This window comes from Panthera tigris, chromosome D4 (assembly GCF_018350195.1).
Source record: "Panthera tigris isolate Pti1 chromosome D4, P.tigris_Pti1_mat1.1, whole genome shotgun sequence".
Classification (NCBI taxonomy): Eukaryota; Metazoa; Chordata; class Mammalia; order Carnivora; family Felidae; genus Panthera; species Panthera tigris.
The window spans coordinates 55,422,838-55,447,130 of NC_056672.1; the positions used below are offsets into that span (position 1 = coordinate 55,422,838).

Below are 24,293 nucleotides of genomic sequence, written 5' to 3' on the forward strand. Positions count from 1 at the left end.
TTGAGGTCATGAGTTCAAGCATCATGTTCGGTGTAGAGGTTACTTTAAAATAAAAATACTATCTTTGTGCGCATCTGTCTGGCTCAGTGAGTTAAGCATCCAACTCTTGGTTTCACCTCAGGTCATGACTGACACTGCAGCAGCCCGCTGGGAGCACAGAGCCTGCTGGGGATTTTGTCTCCCTCTCTCTGCCCCTCACCTGCTCATTCTCTGTATCTCTCTCTCAAAAATAAATAAACATTTAAATAAAATAAAATAGTTTAAAGAAAGTATTATGTAAAATGGAAGCATTCTCAGATTTCAAAAGACACAAGCCGTAATTTAATATTTAGGAAAAGAAAAAGACTAGAAGGAAATATGTAAAAATTATTTAAAGTGGATGCGGCTTTGAGCCCCATGCTGGGCAAAGCTTACTTAAAAGAAAATTTTAAAAAGGAGAAGGAAGGGAAAGGTTAATAATTCAAGTAATTTTAGATTGGCACCTTAGATTACTCATGTTTCAATAACCATTATTTTTTTTTTAATAGAGAGAGAGAGAGAGAGAGAGAGAGCGCGCGCGCGCACAAACGAGCATGAGCAGGGGAGGGGCAAAGAGAGGGAGACACATAATCTGAAGCAGGCTCCAGGCTTCTGTCAGCACACAACCTGACAAGGGCAAGCCCACGAACCATGAGATCATGAGCTGAACCAACTCAATGAGCCACACAGGCACCCCTGTTTTTTTAATTTTTTAGATCGGTATCAAGCCCCGTGTGGAGCTCTGTGCTGATAGCACAGAGCAGGCTTGGGATTCTCTTTCTCTGACCGCCTCCCTGCCGCCCTGCCAAAATAATATAAGTAAACTCTTTAAATAAATAAATAAATAAATATCAATAAATAAAATTTTAAAGATATACTTGTGAGTACAGAATGTTAAGACAGGGAAAAATAATCTCAACAATTTCAAAGACTGGGTCACTTTATATTAAAGATCGATACTTATAGGGCCTTTACTCTCCATCATGATGTCTGCTCTATCAGTCTATCACATACATACATGTTCTGGACCTTGAGGGTCAAACAGAAAAATGATATAAAATATGGTATAGGGCTATTAGTTCAGTTACATTTTTTAAAATTAAATCTTTTTTTATCGGGGCGCCTGGGTGGCGCAGTCGGTTAAGCGTCCGACTTCAGCCAGGTCACGATCTCGCGGTCCGTGAGTTCGAGCCCCGCGTCAGGCTCTGGCCTGATGGCTCGGAGCCTGGAGCCTGTTTCCGATTCTGTGTCTCCCTCTCTCTCTGCCCCTCCCCCATTCATGCTCTGTCTCTCTCTGTCCCAAAAATAAATAAAAAACGTTGAAAAAAAAATTTAAAAAAAAAAAAAATCTTTTTTTATCAAAGAGCATGTTATGCTGAGCCCAGAGTTATAGATCAACACTGAGAAGCTAGTGTAGTACACTCGAAAATGGTTATCAAATAAATGAATATAAAAAGCTAGTCTAGTTTTAAGAAGAAGGGGTTGGGCCTAGAACCAGAATCAGTTAATTTCAACTGTGACCAAAACACTATCTCCTTTAATTAAAATGTTATAAAAAATAAACATTCACAGACCAGGGCAATAGTTATCAGAACAAAACAGGGGCTCCTGGGTGGTTAAGCGTCTGACTTTGGCTCAGGTCATGATCTCACAGCTCCTGAGTTCAAGCTCTGCATTGGGTTCTGTGCTGACAGCTCAGACCTGGAGCCTGCTTTGGATTCTGTGTCTCCCTCTCTCTCTGCTCCTCCTTTGTTCATGCTCGGTCTCTGTTTCTCTCTCAAAAATAAATGAACATTAAAAAAATTTAAAAACAGGGGTGCCTGGGTGGCTCACTTGGTTAAGCATCCAACTTCGGCTCAGGTCATGATCTCACCGTCCATGAGTTCGAGCCCCGCGTCAGGCTCTGTGATGACAGCTCGGAGCCTGGAGCCTACTTCAGATTCTGTGTCTCCCTCTCTCTGACCCTCCCCCTGTTCATGCTCTGTCGCTCTCTGTCTCAAAAATAAACACTGGGGCGCCTGGGTGGCTCAGTCGGTTGGGCGTTCGACTTCAGCTCAGGTCACGATCTCGCAGTCCGTGAGTTCGAGCCCCACATCGGGCTCTGGGCTGATGGCTCAGAGCCTGGAGCCTGCTTTAGATTCTGTGTCTCCCTCTCTCTCTGCCCCTCCCCCATTCATGCTGTGTCTCTCTCTGTCTCAAAAATAAATGAACATTAAAAAAAAAAATTTTTTTTAAATAAACATTAAAAAAAATTTTTTTTAACATTTAAAAACAAAAGATAAGCTAAAAAATGATTTTTAGGCCTACTTAACACCTGATCTTTTTTTTTTTAAGTTTATGTTTTAGTAATCTCTACACCCAATATGGGGACCGAACTCATGACCCCCAGTTCAAGAGTCCCATGTTCTTCAGACTGAGCCAGTCAGGCATCCCTAACACCTTGTCAATTTTTGTTAGTCAGTCAGTCAGTCTGTCTGTCTGTCTATCTATCTATCTATCTATCTATCTGCAGGGCAGGCAGGTGAACATGAGCAGGGGAGGGGCAGAGTGAGAGAGGCAGAGAGAGAATTCCCAGCAGGCTCCTCACTGTCAGCACAGAGCCCTACAGCAGGACTGGATCTCACAAACCATGAGATCATGACCTGAATCAAAACCAAATTTCTTAAAAATCTTAAAAACACGATAATCACATGTCTGAAAAAGAGCCATGGGCAACTACAAGATGTTTCCAGCTTTTTCAAAGAATGCATGCCCTTACCAGAAAACAAGAGGAAGACAGATCTAATCTGATGCTAAATACTTACATCTTCAGTCCAGTCGTCTGTTGTCCACTCTTCCACCGAATTCTTCCAGGCCCCTGCTGACAATAATCATAGTTTACATCACAAAGTCAAATATCATCTCACTCCAACTAATTCTCTATCGTATACTGTATAAAATGTGTCATAAATCTTATTAGTAATTTAGTTTACAATCTAATATGAAGCTCCTGATCTATTCTCAATAAAATGCCATGTAGTCAAATTCAACTTAGCTAGATACTATCCACATAAACTGAAAGCAAAGTCTCACACTAATTTTGCTTCAGTGTAGATCATATCCAAGCAATTCTGCCATGATTAATAAAGTATGAGCATAGCACAAATACACATATTTAACCATGAGAGCCTTATGATATGTAACATTTAAAACAGAGCAAAATTCATTATGAAGCTGGCTTGGCTGGATCTTAATTTCAGGTAGATTACTGAACTACTGAATTTATAGATGCATCCTCTTTGTAAGATATTAAAGGGGTGCCTGGGATGGCTCAGTAGAAAGTGTTCAACTCGGATTCAGCTCAGGCCATGATCTCACGGTCCTGGGTTGGAGACCCATGTCAGGCTCAACGCTAAGAGTGCAGAGCCTACTTGGAATTCTTCCTCTCTCTCTCTCTCTCTCTCTCTCTCTCTCTCTCTGCCCCTCCCCTGCTCATGCTTTCTCTATCAAAATAAATAAACTTAAAAAAGATATTAGGTCCATTCTATGGTTCCCTAATTAGATCTCCAGCAAAGCTGAGCATTAGTCCTGCTCACATAAATTCTGGTGCTATATACTAATTGCTGATGAGCAGATGCAGAAGATCTGCTCAAACAATTCTTACAGAATAAATATTTAAAGAGAAGCATTTGTATTCAGAAATGCTGACTTACATGCAAATACATACGTGCAAAAATCAGAGAAAATGATTTCATAAGAAAATACACAAAGATATCAACTATAACTACCCCCAGGAAGTAAGACTGTGCATGTTTTCACTCCTTCAACAGGGAAGAAATGAGCTGAGCATCTGACCTACAATGAGGTTTTGTGTATGCAAAGGACAAAAGGAAGAGAAGAAGTGGAAAACAATTGAGAAAAGGGCAGGTAACCAGATCTAACTTCCTTAGAACTAGGTCTATAACCTAATAACTAACTGTTTCATGAATAAACAGAAGGTGTTACCTATGAAAAGAGTCCTTCCTAATGGAATTCTTTCAGGTGGATGTCCCTAGTTTAGGACTGGTTATGGCAAACATAGAATTGATGAATGTATGCAGTATGGCGCTCTGTAAAATATCCCCTAAGATATGCTACTATATAGGAGATATTTCAAACCTAAAAAACATTCCCTCCTGTGTGAGAACCCTACACACATCACTGAGAGATGTCATCTATCATCATGGATCATGGGACATATACATTAAAGGAAGGAAGAACATGGATACAGGCACTGTTTGTTCTTCTGTGCCTCTCAACTGCATGTATCCTTGAAATAATCATAAACATTAATGCAGAATGTTCTGAACTGACAGTGTGATCCTTTCTACTGGTTCACTCATCATACCTTTTAATGGTTTCCACAACTTTTCCAGAAATATCATAAAACAATTAGGAATTTAAGTGGACCCAAATATCTCTTTGAATTAAAACTTTTTTTAAGGTTTTTCTTTTTGATAGAGACAAAGAGAGTGTGAGTGGGGGAGGGTCACAGAGAGAGGGAGACGCAGAATCCAAAGCAGACTCTAGGCTCCAAGCTCCAAGCTGTCAGCACAGAGTCTGATGTGAGGCTTGAACCCACAAACCACGAGCTTATGATCTGAGCCGAAGTCGAAAGCGCAACTGATTGAGCCACCCATGCACTCCCAATTCAAACAGCCTCTTAAAACTAGGAAGAGGTCCTAGTTTAAGTGAAAAAATACGAGTTGCAATTAGTCCCAGTCAGAAATCAGTAGTGAAAAGTTGTTCTCTAGACCTCTGCCTAGGCTTCTTAGAGATCACCCTGTACACAAAGCTAAATATATCTAAGGCAAACCATCTACCTACTCTCCACTCTTATATTCCTTCTGCAATGTGATTTTCTTCAAGGCACTGATACATAATCCCCAATGTTTTAATAGATCTCCGTCAAGACTTTTCTCTAAGTAGATATATAGTTTTAAAAACTCACAACTAGGGGCGCCTGGGTGGCTTGGTCGGTTAAGCGTCCAACTTTGGCTCAGGTCATGATCTCCAGGCCTATGAGTTCAAGCCCCGAGTCGTACTCTGTGCTGATAGTTCAGAGCCTGGAGCCCGTTTGGATTCTGTGTCTCCCCTCTCCCCCTCTCTCTGCACCTCCCCCGTTCCCACTCTTTCTCTCTCAAAAATAAACAAACATTAAAATAATTTTTTTTTAACTCACAACGAGACTAACTTAAAGGGCAGCCAGTATACAGTGTTCCTGGTGCTACCTTGATCCAACCTACCCTATGGTTCATGCTGTCAAATTTATCATAGGAGACAGTACTCTAAAGATTAAGGAATCCTACAAAAAGCAGGGGTTCAACGTAAGCAGTTTTAGGAGCATTCTAATCAAGAAAAAACAACTGCAGAGGCTCGAAAATCACTCCTAAAACATTCATCTTCAAGGCCTTTAAGACTCTTAGTAGGAAACAATTTATGGTGGAATTTTTCTCGGAAACCCTTCATCATCAATCATCAACCAACCAATACTGGGTTAAAAGCCTACATGTTTGGGGCGCCTGGGTGGCTCAGCCGTCCACCTCTTGATTTTGGCTCAGGTCATGATCTCAGGATTCATGATTTCAAGTCCTTCATCAGGCTCCATGCTGGCAGTGTGGGGCCTGCTTCACATTAACACTTTCTCCTCTCTTTGCCCCTCCCCTGCTCAAGCTTTCACTCTCTCAAAATAAATAAATAAAAACTGGGGAAAAAAAAAAAAAAAAGACTACATGTTTAGCATGATGTTAAATACCAAAGCCCTATTTCACTGGAAAGACAAAAATGTTGTGGGTGATCATGGTGTATATTTTTAAACAATAAATCACACACAGCTGATTAATAATTAGAAATGTGGAGGACAAAAAAAAGTTAATGAAAGCTAGAAAGGGAAGAGAAAGTTTATGGGGAAAATAAAGTATAGCAAAACTCTTAAAAGTTGGGGGGGTGCCTGGCTGGGTCAGTTGGAAGAACATGCAACTCTCGATCTTGGGGTTAAGTTCAAGCTCCACGTCTGATATAGAAATTACTTTAAAATAAAATGTTGGGGCGCCTGGGTGGCGCAGTCGGTTAAGTGTCCGACTTCAGCCAGGTCACGATCTCGCGGTCCGTGAGTTCGAGCCCCGCGTCAGGCTCTGGGCTGATGGCTCGGAGCCCGGAGCCTGTTTCCGATTCTGTGTCTCCCTCTCTCTCTGCCCCTCCCCCGTTCATGCTCTGTCTCTCTCTCTGTCCCAAAAATAAATAAAAAACGTTGAAAAATAAAATAAAATAAAATAAAATAATAAAATAAAATAAAATAAAATAAAATAAAATAAAATAAAATAAAATAAAATAAAATAAAATGTTAAAAAAAAAATCAGGGCAGCTGGCAAGGCTCAGTTGGTTGAGCATCCAACTCCTGATTTCAGCTAAGGTCATGATCTCACAGTCTAAGAGATCAAGCACGTGTTGGGCTCCATGATGACATTTCTGAGCCTGCTTGCAATTTTCTCTCTCTCTCTCTCACTCTGTCCCTCCCCCACTCTCCCTCTCACTCAAAATAAATAAAAACTTAACAAATCCTGAAAGCTGGAAAACAGCTGGGAAGATCCATCAATTGGTCGATCAATGTAGATTGAGAAGGGATACTCCAAAGGAGAAAAACAATGACGAGGCATTACAAAACCCTCTATATAAAACATCGAAAGTATCCTGAAATTTACAAAATACTGGGGCACCGGGTGGCTCAGCTGGTTAAGCATCCAACTGTGGGTTTCGGCTCAGGTCATGATCTCACGGTTTCATGGGTTCTAGTGCCACATCAGGCTCTACGCTCATGGTGCAGTCTACTTGGGATTCTCTCTCGCCCTCTCTCTCTCGGCCCCTCCCCAACTCACACTGCCTCTCTCTCAAAAAGAAACTTAAAAGTTTACAAAATATTTTTCCAAAAATTGTTGTGATAAAATACTCATAAAATTTACTATTGTGATCATTTTTAAATGTCCAATTCAGTGGTATTCAGTTAAAGCACACTTTCATATATGTATATGTAAAGAGACTGGCCTAACACTTAGAAGGGTCTTATGAAAATAATCACAAATTTAGACATGGAGATTATAGTTAGAATTTGAGTACATTTAATAAGAAGACAATATACGTAGTCACAACCAAGTGCAACAAGTGGTCATGTCAGACCACAGAGAAGGCAACCCCTTACCAGAAACCAGGGCCAGGGTGCCTGGGTGGCTCAGTCAGTTAAGTTTCTGACTTCGGCTCAGGTCTTGATCTCACAGTTTGAGAGACTGAGCCCTGGGTCAGGCTCTGTGCTGACAGTGCAGAGCCTGCTTGGGATCCTCTCTTCCTCTCTCTCTCTGCCCCTCCCCTGCTTGTGCTCACTCGCTCTCTCTCTCAAAAATAAATAAGCTAAAAACCCACCCTAAATATACAGACTATAAAAATTACAAGACATTACATGTAAAACAATACAGGCTCTGATCCTAATACTATTGTGAAATATTAGGCTTTTACAGTAAGACTTTCTTCCCCATTACTCACCTATAAACCTACACCTCAAACGTGGGAAAACATCAATGATATTGATTTATTTTCAGCTTAAAACAATAAATTTGAGGTGCATGCTTTATGTTGCATTTAACTTGATGTTAGCATTCTATCAAAAGCACATTAAGGTAGCCATGTAGGAAAAACGAGATAAAAATCTGTGCTGCCTTGAAGGCCAATCTGTAAAACAATTCCATAATCAAAAGTTGGTATTTAAGGGGCACGCGGGTGGCTGAGTTGGTTCATCACCCGACTTCAGCTCAGGTCATGATATAGTGCTTGGGTTCCAGCTCCATATCCAGCTTTGCACTGACAGCATGGAGCCTGCTTCAGATTCTCTGTCTCCCTCTCTCTGCCCCTCCCCCACTCACATTTTTTCTCTCAAAAATAAACATTAAAAAACATTTAAGTTGATATTTAATCAAGCAGGTGTAAAAATATAGTTTTTACAAATATTCACTTGATGAATTCTACTTAACTAGCCTTGATTAAAAAGGCAGACACTGTAAGCATTTTGAAAGATTCTTTTTATTTCAACTAAGTTCTATGTCCAACAGGCAGCTTGAACTTACAGCCCCAAGATCAAAAGTTGCATGTTGTACTGAGCCAGACAGCCACCCCGAAGATTTTTAACTAAAGAATTAAAAAAACCATACCTTTGAGTCCATAGGAATTTTTGTGTGGCAGATCCTGAGCTACATTATGAGCATTTGATGCCAGTTCTGCAGATCAATGTAAAATGGAAGGTTTTCACATATCAAAATAATGAAGGTATTCATCAGAAGAGAAACTGTTTAGCAACTTAACAAAATTAAAGCATCAAAGCTGATCTAGGCTGTGCATCCGAGGAGAGGGAAACGTACTGCAATCAATACTGTGACAGCCCAGGGCACCTGAGTGACTCAGTTGGTTGAGCGTCCAACTTCGGCTCAGGTCATGATCTCACAGTTTGTGGGTTCAAGCCCCACATCAGGCTCTGTGCTGACAGCTCGGAGCCTGAAGTCTGCTTCGGATTCTGTGCCTCCCTCTCTCTGCCCCTCCCCCACTCCCACTGTCTCTTTCAAAAATGAATAAACGTTAAAAAAATAAAAATAAAGAAAATACTGTGACAGCCCACTGTACCTCAACTATAAATCCTATTAGCCAGACGGCCTTTGAACATTCAATTGCATCAACTACACTTGTTCTCATCCCCATGTTCACCAAACTCCCTTCCCACTTGTTAAAACCATTACAATGTTTTACAAATATGTTTAGTATGTTTCGACTTATAAATCATTATTGTAACTATCCTTCAGTCATTCCATTTTCCATAATGGAGGGTCTGCCTCTAAAGAATGGATTTGATTACAATCCTGTCAAGTCATGTTCCTGAGCCTATAATTATGGTTGAGGTCCACACGCAGAACTGTATGTTTCCAACAAGAAAATGCCATTCTGTGAGGCCCCTAGAGAAACAGCGCCAGCACTCTTATCAACTGACATCCTTTAACTGTATTCTGCATTAAACACATTTCCTTGTTTTTCAGCAAGGAATCTACTACTCTAAATGTGAATCGGGGGAAGAAGGGGGAAGAAGGGGAAAGAGAGGAGCCCAGAGAAGACAGGTGAAGGGAAAAGAAGAGGATGTGGAGAGAAAAAAGAAAAGTAACAGTTAACTAATTCAACATTGTTTCAAAACCTGATTTAAAAATCAGTAAGAGTTATGAATAAAACCACTTAAAAATACCATGCACAGTTTTCTGTATGGATGTGTTTTCTTTCCTTTTCCATAAAAAATAAGGGCTGGAATTTTAAGATGGGTATTATCTAAACTTTGTTGATCTTTTTCAAAATTCGTATGGGTTATACGCCAGTATCTGTACTTTTCTATAAAAACTTTAAAATCAGGGAGACTGGCTGGCTTGGCTCAGCCGGAAGCACAGGTAACTTTGATCTCAGGGTTTTAAGTTCAAGCTCTAGACTGGGTATAGAGACTTCTTCTAAAAAAAATTTTTTTACGGTTTAAAAAAATTTTTTTTTAACATTTAATTTTTTTGAGACAGAGAGAGGCAGAGCATGAACGGGGGAGGGTCAGAGAGAGGGAGACACAGAATCCGAAACCGGCTCCAGGCTCCAAGCTGTCGGCACAGAGCCTGACGCAGGGCTCGAACTCACAGACCGTTGAGATCATGACCCAGGCCGAAGTCGGATGCTCATCCGACTGAGCCACCCAGGAGCCCCTAACGTATTTTATTTTGGAGAGAGAGAGAGGGAGACAGAATCCGAAGCAGGCTCCACGCTCTGAGCTGTCAGCACAGAGCCCAACGTGGGGCTCAAATCCATGAACTACAAGATCATTACCTGAGCCCAAGTTGGATGCCTAACCAACTGAGCCATCCAGGCACCCACCCCTAGGTGTAGAGATTTCTTAAAAACTTAAAACAAAATACAAATTTCTTTAAATAAAAATTTAAAAAATTTTTTTAAATATTTATTTGAGGGAAACAGAGCATGAGTCAGGGAGGAGCAGAGAGAGAGGGAGACACAGAATCTGAAACAAGCGAACTCACAAACCGCCAAGATCATGAACTGAGCCAAAGTCGGACATTTAACCAACTGAGCCACCCAGGCACCCTAAAATGAAAATTTTTAAATCAAATTTTCAATTTACACCAAAAAAAATCTGCTAGGATTCTGATTAAACATACACTTCACGTAAACATCAATTTGAGGAACAATATAACTTTTTAATAACATACTGAATCTTCAGTTCATAAGTACTGAGTATCTCTCCATTTTGGGGTCTTGGTATTTCTCATCAGGTTGCATAATTTGCAGCATACAAATACTAGACATACTTTATCAGATTTAATATAAATATCGCATGTTTTTGTATGAACTATAAATGGTACCTTTTTTTCCTTTTTAATTATTTGCAATTGTTGACGGCTCATACAGAAAGTCTTGATTTTAGGGTTGGTTACACAACTACATGCATTTGTTAGAATTCACCTACTTATAGCCCTTCAAAAGGGTAAATATTACTGCATATAAAACATATCTCAATAAACCTGACATTTTAAAAAAATCAGCAAGGAAAATTTTCATGAGGTAGACTACCATTAGTAAGTCCAAAGAGAGTCAGTAAAAACTAAGTTTCACAACAACCAGACATGAAATATATAAACACGGTATATTCTTTCCATTCATTTCTTCTTAAAACATATATATACAAATATGTATATGTGTGTATACACACACACACATATATATACATATTCACACATATATATAATTTTTTTTTTTTTTTAATTTTACAAGAGGGTGAGAGAAAGAAAGAATGAGAATCTTAAGCAGGCTGCAGGCTCCAGGTTCAGCGTGCAGCCAAGGCACAACTGTGGGATCAAAAACTTGAACCCAAATCAGAAGACCAACTTTCAGCTGATTGAGCTTCAATTTTATATTTTAAAATAAAATTTTATATTTTACGTTTTCACAGGTAGAAGGCTGATGATCTGGCATATCATTACACTGCCAGGCATTTGAAATTTTTTGAGGCTACAGATTTTTTTTTTCCCTTTTCTCTCTGTTGATGGTCTATAGAAATATATCTATTGAACTTCTATCTAGCACCTTTTAAAACTCCCTTATTAATTTTAATATTTTATCTATAGATTTTTATATCATTTCAAGAAATTACAGGTTTTTACTCTTTCCAACCCTTCGACTTTTTGAGTCCTTATTGCAATGATTAGGACCTCTAGTACATTGGTATATAGAAAGAGTAAGAGGAAGCCCCTTTACCTCCTTCCAGAGAAAAAACATTCAACACATCACCATTTACTGTAATGCTTGCTGTATGTTTTGTAGATATCCCCTGTCTAAGATTTCTTTCTATTCCAGATTTGCCGGTTTTTTAAAAAATCAGAAATGGAGGTTAGGTTTTGTCAAATGCATTTCTTTAATAAGGAATTTTAAGCTTTAATCGGTTAAAAGTATAAATAATTATTTTTGTTATTGAGATATAACTCACACAAGCGTACAATCCATCCTCTTAAAGTACACATTTGAATAATGTCTAGTATATTCACAAGTTATGAAACAATCATGACTATTCCAGAATTTAAAAAAAAAACTGTTTTTAACATTTATTCATTCTTGAGAGATGGAGACAGAGCACAGGCAGGGGTGGGGCAGAGAGGCGGAGACACAGAATCCGAAGCAAGATCCAGCCCAACACAAACCACTCACAAACTGTGAGATCATGACCTGAGCCAAAGTCTGACGCTCAACCAACTGAGTCATCCAGGCATCCCCTATTCCAAAATATTTTCATGACTCCAAGAAGAAATCTTTTTATTTTTAAGATTTTATTTTTAAGTAATCTCTATACTCAACATGTGGCTCAAACTTACAACTCTAGAGATCGAGTCACATGCTCTACTGAAAGAGCCAGCCAAGCGCCCCATTCCAGGCAGAAATCTTGAAACCATTAGTAGTCATTCCCCATTTTTCCCCAAATGTTTCCAACCCTCAGCAACCAACAATCTACTGCTTTTTTTTTTTCCCCCCTGATCTGGACATTTCCTACAAGTGAAATCATATACTATAAAATATGTGATCCTTTATAACTGACTTCCTTCATTAAGCATGATTTTTTTTTTCAAGTTAGTTAATTAATAACATACAGTGCAGTCCTAGCTTCAAGAGTAGAACGGAGTGATTCATCTCATATATGACACTCACTGCTCATCCCAAAAGTGCCCTCCTTAATACCCATCACACATTTAACTCACCACCATCACCACCCACCCCCACAAACCCTCAGTTTGTTCTCTGTATGGTTTGGGGTGCCTGGGTGGTTCAGCCAGTAAGGCATCCGACTTCAGCTCAGGTCCTAACCTCACGGTTTGTGGGTTTGAGCCCCACATCAGGCTCTGTGCTGACAGCTCAGAGCCCGGAGCCTGCTTCAGATTCTGTGTCTCCCTCTCTCTCTGCCCCTCCCCTGCTCACACCCTGTCTCTGTCTCTCAAAAATGAATAAACGTTAAAAAATATTTAATTACAAAAAGAGTCTCTTATGCTTTGCCTCCATTTTTATCTTATTTTTCCGTCCCTTCCCCTATGTTCATCTGTTAACTTTCTCAAATTCCACGAGTGAAATCCTATCTGTCTCATTTCGCTTAGCATAACAGCCTCCAGTTACGTCCATGTTGTTGCAAATGGCAAGATTTTACTTTTTCATCATGAAGTAGTATTCCATTGTACTACACTCCATGTAGTATTCAATTCCATACATTCCACTGTGTGTGTATACATATATATACACACATATATATATCATATACATGTATGTGATATATATGATACATATATGATATATCGTATATATGATAATATACCATATAACATACCATATATACGATATATCATACGTATATATACATATCATACATATATATGACCATATATCATACATACGTACATACATACATATATATACGTGTGTGTATATATGTATACACACACACACATATACATATATATATACACACCACATCTTAATCCATTTATCAGTTGATGGACATTTGGGCTCTCAGCATGTTTTTAAGATTCATTCATGTTGCAGCATACATCACTTCATTCCTTTGTACGGTAGAATGAATATTCCATTGTATGGATGATACACAACAATTTACTCCTCCATTCATCCACTGAAAGGCATTTGGTTTGTTTCTACATTTCGGCCATTATTAATTATGCCTCTACGAACATCTGTATACAAGGTTTTATGTAAAGCCGTGTCTTCCATTCTCTTGAGTATAGGTATCTGGGACATGACTGATTTTTTAATGTGAAAGAACCATGATTACCAAGTATAAATTTAACATGGTCATGATGGATTATTCTTTTCTATCTTACTGAATGGTTTTCCAATATTTTGGCTTAAGATTTCTACATTTTTGCTGAAGAGTGAGATTAGTCTGTAATTTCAAATGTTAGCACAAAATTTACTGACATGAAGTATACTTTAATGCCTGATATTAATTATAATTGTGATTATATTAAACCATCAATTATACATAATATATACTTTAATTATAACTATAATTAATATCAATATCCCTTTTCTCATTCCTACAACCAATTATGTATGCTGTTTCTCCTTCCCTTGATCAGTCTCACAGTAAGCTTATCAATTTTACTAGTGTTTTCAAATAACCATTTTTATACCTTTTGTTGATCCTTTCTATAGTATCCTTGATTTCTAGTTCATTGATGGTGTTTCTGTGGTGATGGCACAGTCCTGTTTTTTGACCAGAATCGGTGTTATATGGGTGGTTTGCTTTTAGATTATTTATTGAACTACACTTTTATATTTTCAGTTATAATTCATGAATTGCCAAATTATGTTTTTATAAATATAACTGCAGTAGTTAATGATGTATTATCATGAACAAATCCTAAAAGCTCCAATTAACACGTATTTGTCCATGAATTTCCAAAAAGAAATAATCCAAAAACATCAGGATACAGAAAAAAATCTACAAAAGCAATTGATGCCCAAACCTACTAGTCACCTACCACTCTATCCGGCCAAATTTGTGTCCATCATCAGGAATGATACTTTTCAGTAACAAACCTTCCCGTAAGAAATTACATATATCCCTGACACACTTAGATTTGAGTGTGAATTTGTACTGACTTACACAGATTGATAAAAGCCTCTTCCTCAGAGTGCACAAGGGAAAAATCAAATACCTTATGGTCAATGAGATTTTTAAATGAGACCTTGGAGGTAAGAACCAGCTAATAGTCTCAGAGGTAGGACAGCAGCCTGCTTTTCATTCTTCTCCATCAGTACATCTTTGTATGTTAAGAACTCAAACATTTAAAACACATCTTTGACAATAGACACTTACCAGTCCCCTCATCTGCACCATTCTGAGCAGCTTCCCAAACTATTGGCTTTGTCCCACACCCATCTATAGATGGAGAATCTGAATAGTCCGCAGGATTAAATGTCCTTGTGTTTGAAAAAAAAAAAAAAAAGAATTAAAGCAAGTGCAACAATTACCAAAATCACAACACTGACCATATATCATCTTCTTCCTCCCCAAATACCCTGTCCTTTTAAAAGCCAATATAATAAAATTCACACTGGGGCAACTGGAACCCCTTAGATGGTCAGTTGACTCAGGTCAGATCTGGATGATTTGGCTCAGATCATGATCTTACAGCTTTGGGCTATGCATTGTCAGCAGAGAGCCTGCCTGGGATTCTCCTCCCTCTGTCTCTGCCCTCTCCCCTTCCTCTCTCAAAAATAGGTAAATAGGGGCAGCGTCTGGGTGGCTCAGTGGGTTAAGCATCTGACTCCTGATTTTGGCTCAGGTGGTGACCTCACTGTTTCTGAGTTTGAACCCTGAGTTGGAGTCTTCATTGGCAGTGCCCCTCCCTCACTCTCTTTCAAAATAAGCTTTAAAAACAGGTAAACAAACATTAAAAAATTTTTTTTCCTAACTTCACCATCTTTCCCCTATTTAATTATAGCTAACTCTTCTTGACTATCAGGATGTAGATTTTCTAAAAAGCAGAGGTTGCCTAGGGAACCTTCCATATGTTCTTGTATGATGTCCTTATTTCCCTAAGTTGCTGCACTCCACATCCTAAAGCAGATGTGCACAACTATAACTGTATTAGGAAGAATAAGGGTTCTCATGGAAAACTTCCCTTAAAACTAAGACTAGACTTAAACACACACTAAGTATTTATTTCCCAGAGTAAGAATCCAGATCCTTTTTGTATAAAAACAGTGAATATAAAGAAAATGTTTCATTAAGGTTTTTTTTCCATTAAAATTCTAAACACCCATATTCAGAAGTCTAACTAGGGCCAAGTTAATACTATCTCTAAAATTTTCAGAATAAAATTTAAAAATTTTTTCCAGCTTTACTGAGGTATCTGACAAATAAAAAAATCACAAGAGTATTTTTTAATGTAAACTGAAAAAATCACAAAAGAGTTTAAAAAGCTGGTCTGGGCACACACAGTATGTATTCCAGCCAATATGCTCCCTTGTGTATCCATCTTTCCTTTATCCACAATGAGCTCAAGCAGGAAACAGAAATGGCAAGAGGTATCACCTGAAGGCAATGACCCTCCCCTGCTACAGTGCTACCCTGGAGCTAAGGAGAGACAAAAGGGTTTTCCTGGAACCAATTCCCTTCCTTTCTCAACTGTCATCTATATACAGATGGCTTCTATAAGCTTAAAAACTTTTCCTAAAAACCTAAGGGGAGCTAAGGCTTTAAAAGAAAAGAAATTTTTTTTAATCTTATTTTTTTTTTTAATTTTTTTTTTTAACGTTTATTTATTTTTGAGACAGAGAGAGACAGAGTATGAATGGGGGAGTGTCAGAGAGAGAGGGAGACACAGAATCCGAAACAGGCTCCAGGCTCTGAGCAGTCAGCACAGAGCCTGACGCGGGGCTTGAACTCACGGACCGTGAGATCATGACCTGAGTCGAAGTCGGACACTCAACCGACTGAGCCACCCAGGCGCCCCTTAATCTTATTTTTAAGAGAGATACAGAGTGTGAGTGGGGGCGGAACAAAGAGAGAGAGAGACACAGAATCCAAAGCAGGCTCCAGACTCTGAGCTATCAGCACAGAACCCAATGCAGGGCTTGAACTCATGAGGTGAGTTCATGACCTGAAATAAAGTTGGACACTTAATCAACTGAGCCACCCAGGCACCCCAAAGGGGAGCTAACGTTTTAGAAGAAGGAAAAAGTAAAAGAACAACCGGAAATTATGAACAATTGATTATATCACCTATTTAGTAATAGTATGTTCACTGTTTAGAAAAAAATAAAATAAAAATACTAACATTTTTATATAAACATTGCATTAACTCACCATTCAAGACAATTGCTGGATTTATCAACCTAACTCTTATGCAGTGGTTTTCAATGAGGGGTGATTATGCCCCTCCCCCCCCCCCCACCAGGTAGTATCTGGCAATATCTGAAGATTTTCTTTGATTGTCACAACTTGAGAAAGGATGCTACTGGCATGTAATGGGGAGAGGCCACGGATGTAAAGGATACCCCACTACTTCAACAAACTATTATTCAATCCAAAATGTCAAAAAAAAAAAAACCAAGGACAGAAAGCCTATTACAATACAATTTTATTTGCATTTCACTTTTTCACAATTTTTTTTTTTTGTGGCACTTAAAAAAATTTTTCTTAGTTTTTATTTGAGAGAGACAGAGAGACAGAGAGAGAGAGAGATGGTGAGATGGTGAGATAGTGAGAGGGGCGGGGAGGGAATAAGAATATCTTAATCAGGCTCCACACTCAGCTCAGCTCTCAGCCCCACAGTGTCTCCATCTCACAACCACAAGATCCAGACCTGAGCCAAAATCAAGAGTAAGACACTTAACTGACAGAGCCACCCAGGCGCCCTTTCTCTTTTTAATAATTAACATCTGATTCACCAGTATAAATAAATTGGGAACAGAACAGAGGCAGAAAAACCCTTGAGTAATACCTAAAGAGAGTAATAACTATAAAAATAGGATGGCTCAGACTTACCCCATGCCGTGTGTTGTGAATCTTCCTGCCCCTCTCCCTCTTCCACGTCCAAATCCTGAAAACGAAAATAGTACTGTTAAATAGTATTTATACCCTACAAAATTATAATTCTACCAATGTCATTCTCTATACACCCCAAACAACACTATCACTGTTCCTAACAGCACCAACATTCCCATCTGGTGCACCCAACCTGCTGGTCACTACTGAAACAACTATCTACACAGTTATTGATTTTAAAGGATAGAAGGGATTTCATTCTGCTTATATAGTACTTGTGATATGTTGCAACTTAACACAGGCAGCTTATATTAAAAACTATTCTGGGGTTGCCTGGCTGGCACAGTTGGTAGAGCACCAACTCTTGAGCTCAGGGTCATGAGTTCTAGCTCTGCGCTAGGCAGGGAGCCTACTTTAAAAAAAAAAAAAAAAAAACCTATTCTAGATGTTTTAAAATCCGTTACTGCAAATACCGTAACATTTTAAACTTCTACTATAAAATCAAATGAGAACCAGAAAGAGGAAAACTGCTATGTAAGCTGAAGGTACTATTACACACTGTTTTTTATACTAGAACTTTGGTCAATAACCAAACTGGCAGCAGCAAGCGAGCAAGCAAGAAGAGATCATTTTATTCAGTGACTCTAGTTTTTCATAACATCCTCCACTATGGACTAAAGACCTAAATTCAGGAGCTAAAACTATACAACTCACAGAAGAAAATATAGAGCAAAGCTTCACAACACTGAATTTGGTAATGATTTCTTAAATATGACACCAAAGGCACAGACAAAACAAACAACCAGTTGTTAGATTTGTGCATCAAAAGACAACTATATGGGGCACCTGACAGGCTGAGTCGGTAGAGCATGCAACTCTTGGGGTTGTAAGTTCAACCACCATGGTGGGTGTAGAGATTACTTAAAAACAAAACAAAAAAAGACACCTATATCAGCAGAATAAAAAGGCAACCCACAGAATATGTGCCCATGATACATTTGATAAAGGAATAATATCAAGAACGTGTGAAGAACTTCTACAGTTCAACAACAGAACCTAATTCAAAAATGGCAAAGGATCTGAATAGACATTTCTCCAAAGAAGATATGCAAATGGTCAATAAACACATGAAAAGATTCTCAGTATCACTAATCATTAGGGAAGCCAGTTACCATTATGATGCTTACTATCAGAGAGAGAGAGAGAGAGAGAGAGAGAGAGAGAGAGAGAGAGAACAGAAAATAACAAGTTTTGGCCAAGAATGCAGGGAAACTAAAACCCTTGTACACTTTGCTGGGAATCTAAAATGGTACAGCCACCATGGTGAATAGTACAGCAGTGCCCCCAAAGAGTAAAACAGAATTGTCATATGATCCTGGAATCGCACCTCTGGATATATACCAAAGAGAATTTGAAAAGAGTCTTAAAGAGATATATTTAATATTACTCAGCCTTAAAAAAGGATAATTCTTTTATTTAATGTTTATTTATCTTTATTTGAGAGAGAGAATGTATGCGCACATGGGGCAGGGGAAGAATCTTAAGGAGGCTCTATGCTCAGCACAGAGCCCGACATGGGGCTTGATCCCACAACCATGAGATCATGACCTGGGCAGAAATCAAGAGGTGGACGCTTAATCAACTAAGCCACCCAGGTGTCCCAAGGGGAAGGAAATTCAGACATATGCTACAACATGAATGAACCTTGAGAACACTGCACTGAATGAAATAGGTCAGTCACAGAAGGACAAATATTTTATGATTCCACATATATGAGGTACATAAGAGTAGAATTCAGAGGATGGTTGCCAAGGGCTTTATTAGCCATACTAATATAGCTAAAATGTGTATTAATTACGTATGGTTAACTTACCCCACAGTTCAAGTTAAGTTATTAAAAATGTGGTCTTAACCAAAATCTACTATATTCCCAGAGATAGGAGAATAGAGAGAAATGTCCTAAAAAACCAAAGAATCCTAATAATGCTTATCAGTAGCTACTGCCTCTTGTAACACTGTCAAAAGGCAAAGGTAAGACTCACACACAACCACTTCCACAGCCTACAGGAAAGTCAAAACTCAGGCAGAAAGAAAACTAGCTCTAAGAAGAAAGCTTTCAAGCTACAGGTTTTTGGCCAAGAATATAATCCAAAATTTAGGAAAAGGATAACTTTTAAAAAAGAAAGTCTCATAGAAGAAAAGCAATTCTCAGGAAATAGAACACTTCATTGTAAAAAACAAAACAAAAACACAAAAAACTGACAAGGGTTGCCTGGGTGGCTCAATTGGTTGAGCATCTGACTCTTGATTTCAGCTCAGGTCATGATCCCAGGGCTGTGATCGAGCCCCACTTTGGGCTCTGTGCTGAGCATGGATCCTGCTTAAGATTCTCTTTCTCTTTCTCTCTCTCTTTGCCCCTTGCCCCCGCTAAAACTCTCTCTCTCCCCAAAAAACAAAGCAAAACAAAACAACAACAGCAAACAAAACCAAACAAAACTAACTAAAAACTTGTGGTATATCCATCCATACAATGGCATATTATTTGGCCATAAAAAGAAATGAAGTACTGGGGTGCCTGGGTAGCTCAGTCAGTTAAGCATCTGACTTTGGCTCAGGTCATGATCTCCTAGTTTGTGGGCATGACCCCTGCATCCGGCTTTCTGCTGTCAACACAGAGCCCACTTTGGATCTTCTGTCCCTACCCCTCTTTACTCTCTTTCTCTCAAAAATAAACATTAGGGGGGAAAAAAAAAGGAATGGCATACTGCTGCGTGCTACAATATTGTACTGAATCCTGATACAACACTGATGAAACCTTGAAACATTAAGCTATGTGAAAAAAGCCAGGCACAAAAGACCACATATTATAAAATTTCCTTTTAAATGGGAGTGTCCAGAATAGGTCAATTTACAGACTAGTAGTTGTTTACTGCTGGGAAGAGGGTGAAAAAGATGGAGGAATTGGAAATTGATAGTTAAAGGGGACAGGGTTTCTTTCTGAGATAAAAACAGTGTTCTGAAATTGATCATGTTGACAGCTGGATACAGTATATTCTATGAATATACTAAAAACCATTGAATTTTACAATTTAAATGAGTGAACTATATGGTACATGAATTATATCTCAAGAACTTACTTTTGCTATAATGAATAGTTACCAATAGAGAAAGCAAAAGAAAAAACCACAACTGCTCTTGACAGGTGAGTTCATGTGTACCCTTTGTAACAAAAGAAATTTCATTTCATTGGTATACATGTGAAAAAAGGAACTTAACAGTAAATATTAAGACAGTGGCACGATTTTAAAAGGGGATCCTGCTCAGAAATTTTTTTTAATTTATTTGAGAGAGAGAGTGCGTACAAGGGGTCAGGTGGGGGGAGGAGGAAGTGCCAGCAGCCAGGGAGAGAGAGAATCCCAAGCAGGCTCCATACTATCCGCACAGAGCTGCATGGGAGGGACTCAAACTCACCTCAGGAATCATGACCTGAGGTAAAACCAACAGTTGAAAACTTAACCCATTGAGCCACCTGGGCACCCCTCTGCTCAGAAATTATTAAACAATAATTGGAATACTTGAGCCAGAAAGCAAGATGTTAATGAAAAAGAGACAAAGGAATTTATAAAAGAAATACACAGCCTTAGGCAAAAATTCAAGAAATCTTCCCAAGTACCCTGGAAAAAGTATCAACTACATATATCTCCCATCTCTAGAGATCAGAAGCTGTGCCCAACTATTAACCACAAACACAACAAATATCGGAACCAGATTAAAAAAAAAAAAAAAATCAAACCCATTATTCCCATACATTTTTGCAAAATAACAAAACTGATCTTTCCTATTCACCTGGCTAGTAACACTACCAGTAACATTGTTTTCTCCCTACATTGTTATCTGGTACACATAGATATTTTTATCCAGCAGCTCATAATAAAGACGGGGTCTTTTAATAGAGAAAACACAAGATTAAATAAGATTATCATAAAGAATAAGCCCATATGATAATAAATGCTATTTTTTTACCCTAGAGGCCTCTCTGATGGTATCTATGTTGAATGACTGCTCAAGTTTTCAGCTGTTTAATATTTATGTTTTTTCTGCACTGAGAGCCAGAATAGAAAAGCCACTCACTTCCCTTGAAAAAGCCCAAACGTAGAAAACAGCCAATCACCTCTAGTGGAAGTGGATCCTAACTATAGACATTCCCTGCCCCTCCCAGTGCCAAGCATGTGTACCCTAAATAGAAACAAGGAGAATGATCCTAAGATGACAGAAAGTAATCCCTTTCCCTCAACCCCAGGAGACTATATGGAGGGCTTTGATAACAGCGAAATGTACCAGAAACTCTGTGATCTCAAATATCTCACTGCACACTCTAGGTCATGACATGAAAGATCTTTAAAGTCCTGACTAGTTCTAAGGTTCTTTGTACTGACAAAAATTCACAAAATTTCAGGGCTGGTTCAGTGATAAAAGTAGTTGCAGTGTTGACTATGAGCTGCCTCCATCCCCAGAGACTTATCCAGTCCTCACACACAATAGGGCATCTCTGGAGCCTGCATGGATCAGAGTCTTGGGAATCCAGCAAGCTGTCTCTGTTCATGGGTTAAGGTATATTCTCAGACACAAATATGACTTCCCAAACCTAAAGCAGTATGAACAAGTCAAATGACAACAGCAAACTCCCTCTGGGATTCAGGGAGGAATAAAGCTTAGAATCTACCCTCATATCCCATATATTAGTTTATCCTTAGTAAAGAAGTCTGATTATAAACGTGTTGTGGCAATTGTTTCAGGAACTAATGGATTCTCAAACTAGCAAGTGTAAGTCTGATAAAAAAAAAAAAAAAAAAGATATTTAGGGAATTCTCTGAGCTAGTTGCCCAACCCCTGGGGTGCTCTACCCCACTACACCACCGGCTGAAGTTGTCAGTACACTGGAGAGCCATACCCTATATGCCATGCATTCTGCCTGGCAGGGGCTGACCAGGTTCCAGGTCCTTCCACCCCAGAACTATTAGAAGACTGACTCCCTTCTGGACTAGTAAACCTCCCCACTTATGGTGACAATTTGAGGAATTCCCAAGTGGAAAATAATTTCTCCTAAGCCCCATTTCAAGTAGGGTTCTTCAGGATGCTTGAAGGAAAAACCCAATTCGAATTAGTTAATTCAAAACAGACAATTTTAATTGTATGCAACTGGGGTAGTTTGGGTTTAGGCGTGACTGGACGAGGACAAATACACACATACAAAAAAGGGTATTTATATACTCTCAGAGTACTTCCCTCAGAAAGCATGTATTAATTATAAAGTGTAGAGTAGTACCTTCACATAGAAACTTGTCAGAAACCACCATTCCTAAATTTAATCAAAACTAACAATACTAGTAAGGGATACACTGGTATCATGTGCCCTCTAATATGATGCACTGAGAAGGTCAGTGATCATCACTTTGTGGTATTCCTATCAAAAACAAATAACAAGTTAACTTTACTGGAATTAAAACACCAGATAATAAGAATCTATTCATGAGTAAGCTTCTCAGACTGATATAAAAGGATATTCTACAAAAGAGTCCATATGCTTCTAAAGCATTAAGGCCATGAAAGACAAAGTTTATTCCAGATTGATGAACTGTTTTAGAATGAAGGACACTAAACAGACAAAGTAACTACATACAATGTGTGATCCTGGATTGGATCCTAAACTAGAATAATTTTTTTTTTTTTTTTTTTTTTTTTTGCTCTGAAGAACATTACAGGATAACTAGAATTTTTTAGATAAGGCCTATAGATTGCATCAATAGTAATTTCCTGATTTTATTATTCTAAGCTCCCTAAGAGAATCTTTTTTCTTAGAGGAGATATACACTAAAATGTTAAGGGGCAAAATGGCCATTATATTGGAATTTATATTCAAAGGTTTCAGAAAACACAATAGGATGTAACATAAACAGAAAATGATAAAACAAATGTAAAATACTTTCAGGAAATCTGAGTAAACATTATGCAAAATTCCATTGTACTTTTTAATTTCAAGGTAAAATGTTCAAACCAAACCCTGAGCACTTTTATGTATATTTTATTTTCCAGCAGGTAACTTTTAATTCTGTAAAAAAAAAATCCAAGTTCTTTTCCACATTTACATTATCAACTGCTTTTATATAGAATGTTCCTACCCAAATTTTCCCATGGCTTTCTTCCTCCTCAGCTTAAATCCCACCTCCGCTGAGACCTTCCCAGGCCACTCAATTTATAGACCCTACTGGTGTATCTGGCTGGCTCTATTGGTAGACCATGTGACTCTTGGTCTAGGGTTTGTGAGTTCAAGCCCCACACTGGACATCTAGCTTTATTACTTAAAAAAAAAAAAAAAAAAAGGAAAAAAAAAGGAAGGGAGAGAAGGAGGAAGAAGCCCCTTACTGACAGTTGACCACATCAACAATCAATTTCTTAAGTCAAAAAGTGATTTTACTTGACAGTCTCTTCTCCTTTCCCACCTAGAGTATGAGCAATCATGTCTTATTCACAGCTTTATCTGCAGCAATACAACAGGTATTTAAATATTAGTTGTTGCATTTAAGACTGATATGTAAGTCCAATTACATACACATGGAACTTTCTCATTAACTAAACTACCGGGGTGCCTGGCTGGCTCAGTCAGTGGAACATACGACTCTTCATCTTGGGGTTATGAATTTGAGTCCCACATTGAGTGTAGAGATTACTTAAAAATATAAAAATATTCCCCTCAAAAACCCTAAACTCTTATTTTAAAAGATAATATAACATCACCATTCATTTATAGGAAACAACCCAGCGATTCATTAATACATTTAAGAACACCACATTTTGTCAAATACTTTTTGTACCAGAACCCAAGAAGCCATATAAAACAATGCAAAAAATTTTTAAATACTATGTTAGCACACAATAGGTAGTCAATAATTACTTTCCAAGTATATTATATAGAGCATATTCATGTATTAATTTGTTTTAAAATACAGGAACTAAGGGGTGCCTGGGTGGCTCAGTTGAATGTCTAACTCTTGATTTCAGCTCAAGTCATGATCCTAACTTACGGGACCAAGAGGCATACTCTGCAGGGAGCCTGCATAACATTGGCTCACTCTCTCCC

The 24,293-nt window shown here is 38.5% G+C and overlaps 1 protein-coding gene across 1 annotated transcript in view; it reads right to left on the reverse strand.

Annotated features, from left to right (window-relative positions):
- UBAP2 (ubiquitin associated protein 2) overlaps positions 1 to 24,293 on the reverse strand; it is a 111,058-nt gene that overhangs the window by 33,410 nt on the left and 53,355 nt on the right. Inside the window, 4 exon segments of the mRNA XM_042964143.1 lie at positions 2,823 to 2,875; positions 8,232 to 8,297; positions 14,480 to 14,583; positions 17,156 to 17,210. Of these exon segments, the coding sequence (XP_042820077.1) occupies positions 2,823 to 2,875; positions 8,232 to 8,297; positions 14,480 to 14,583; positions 17,156 to 17,210 (278 nt within the window).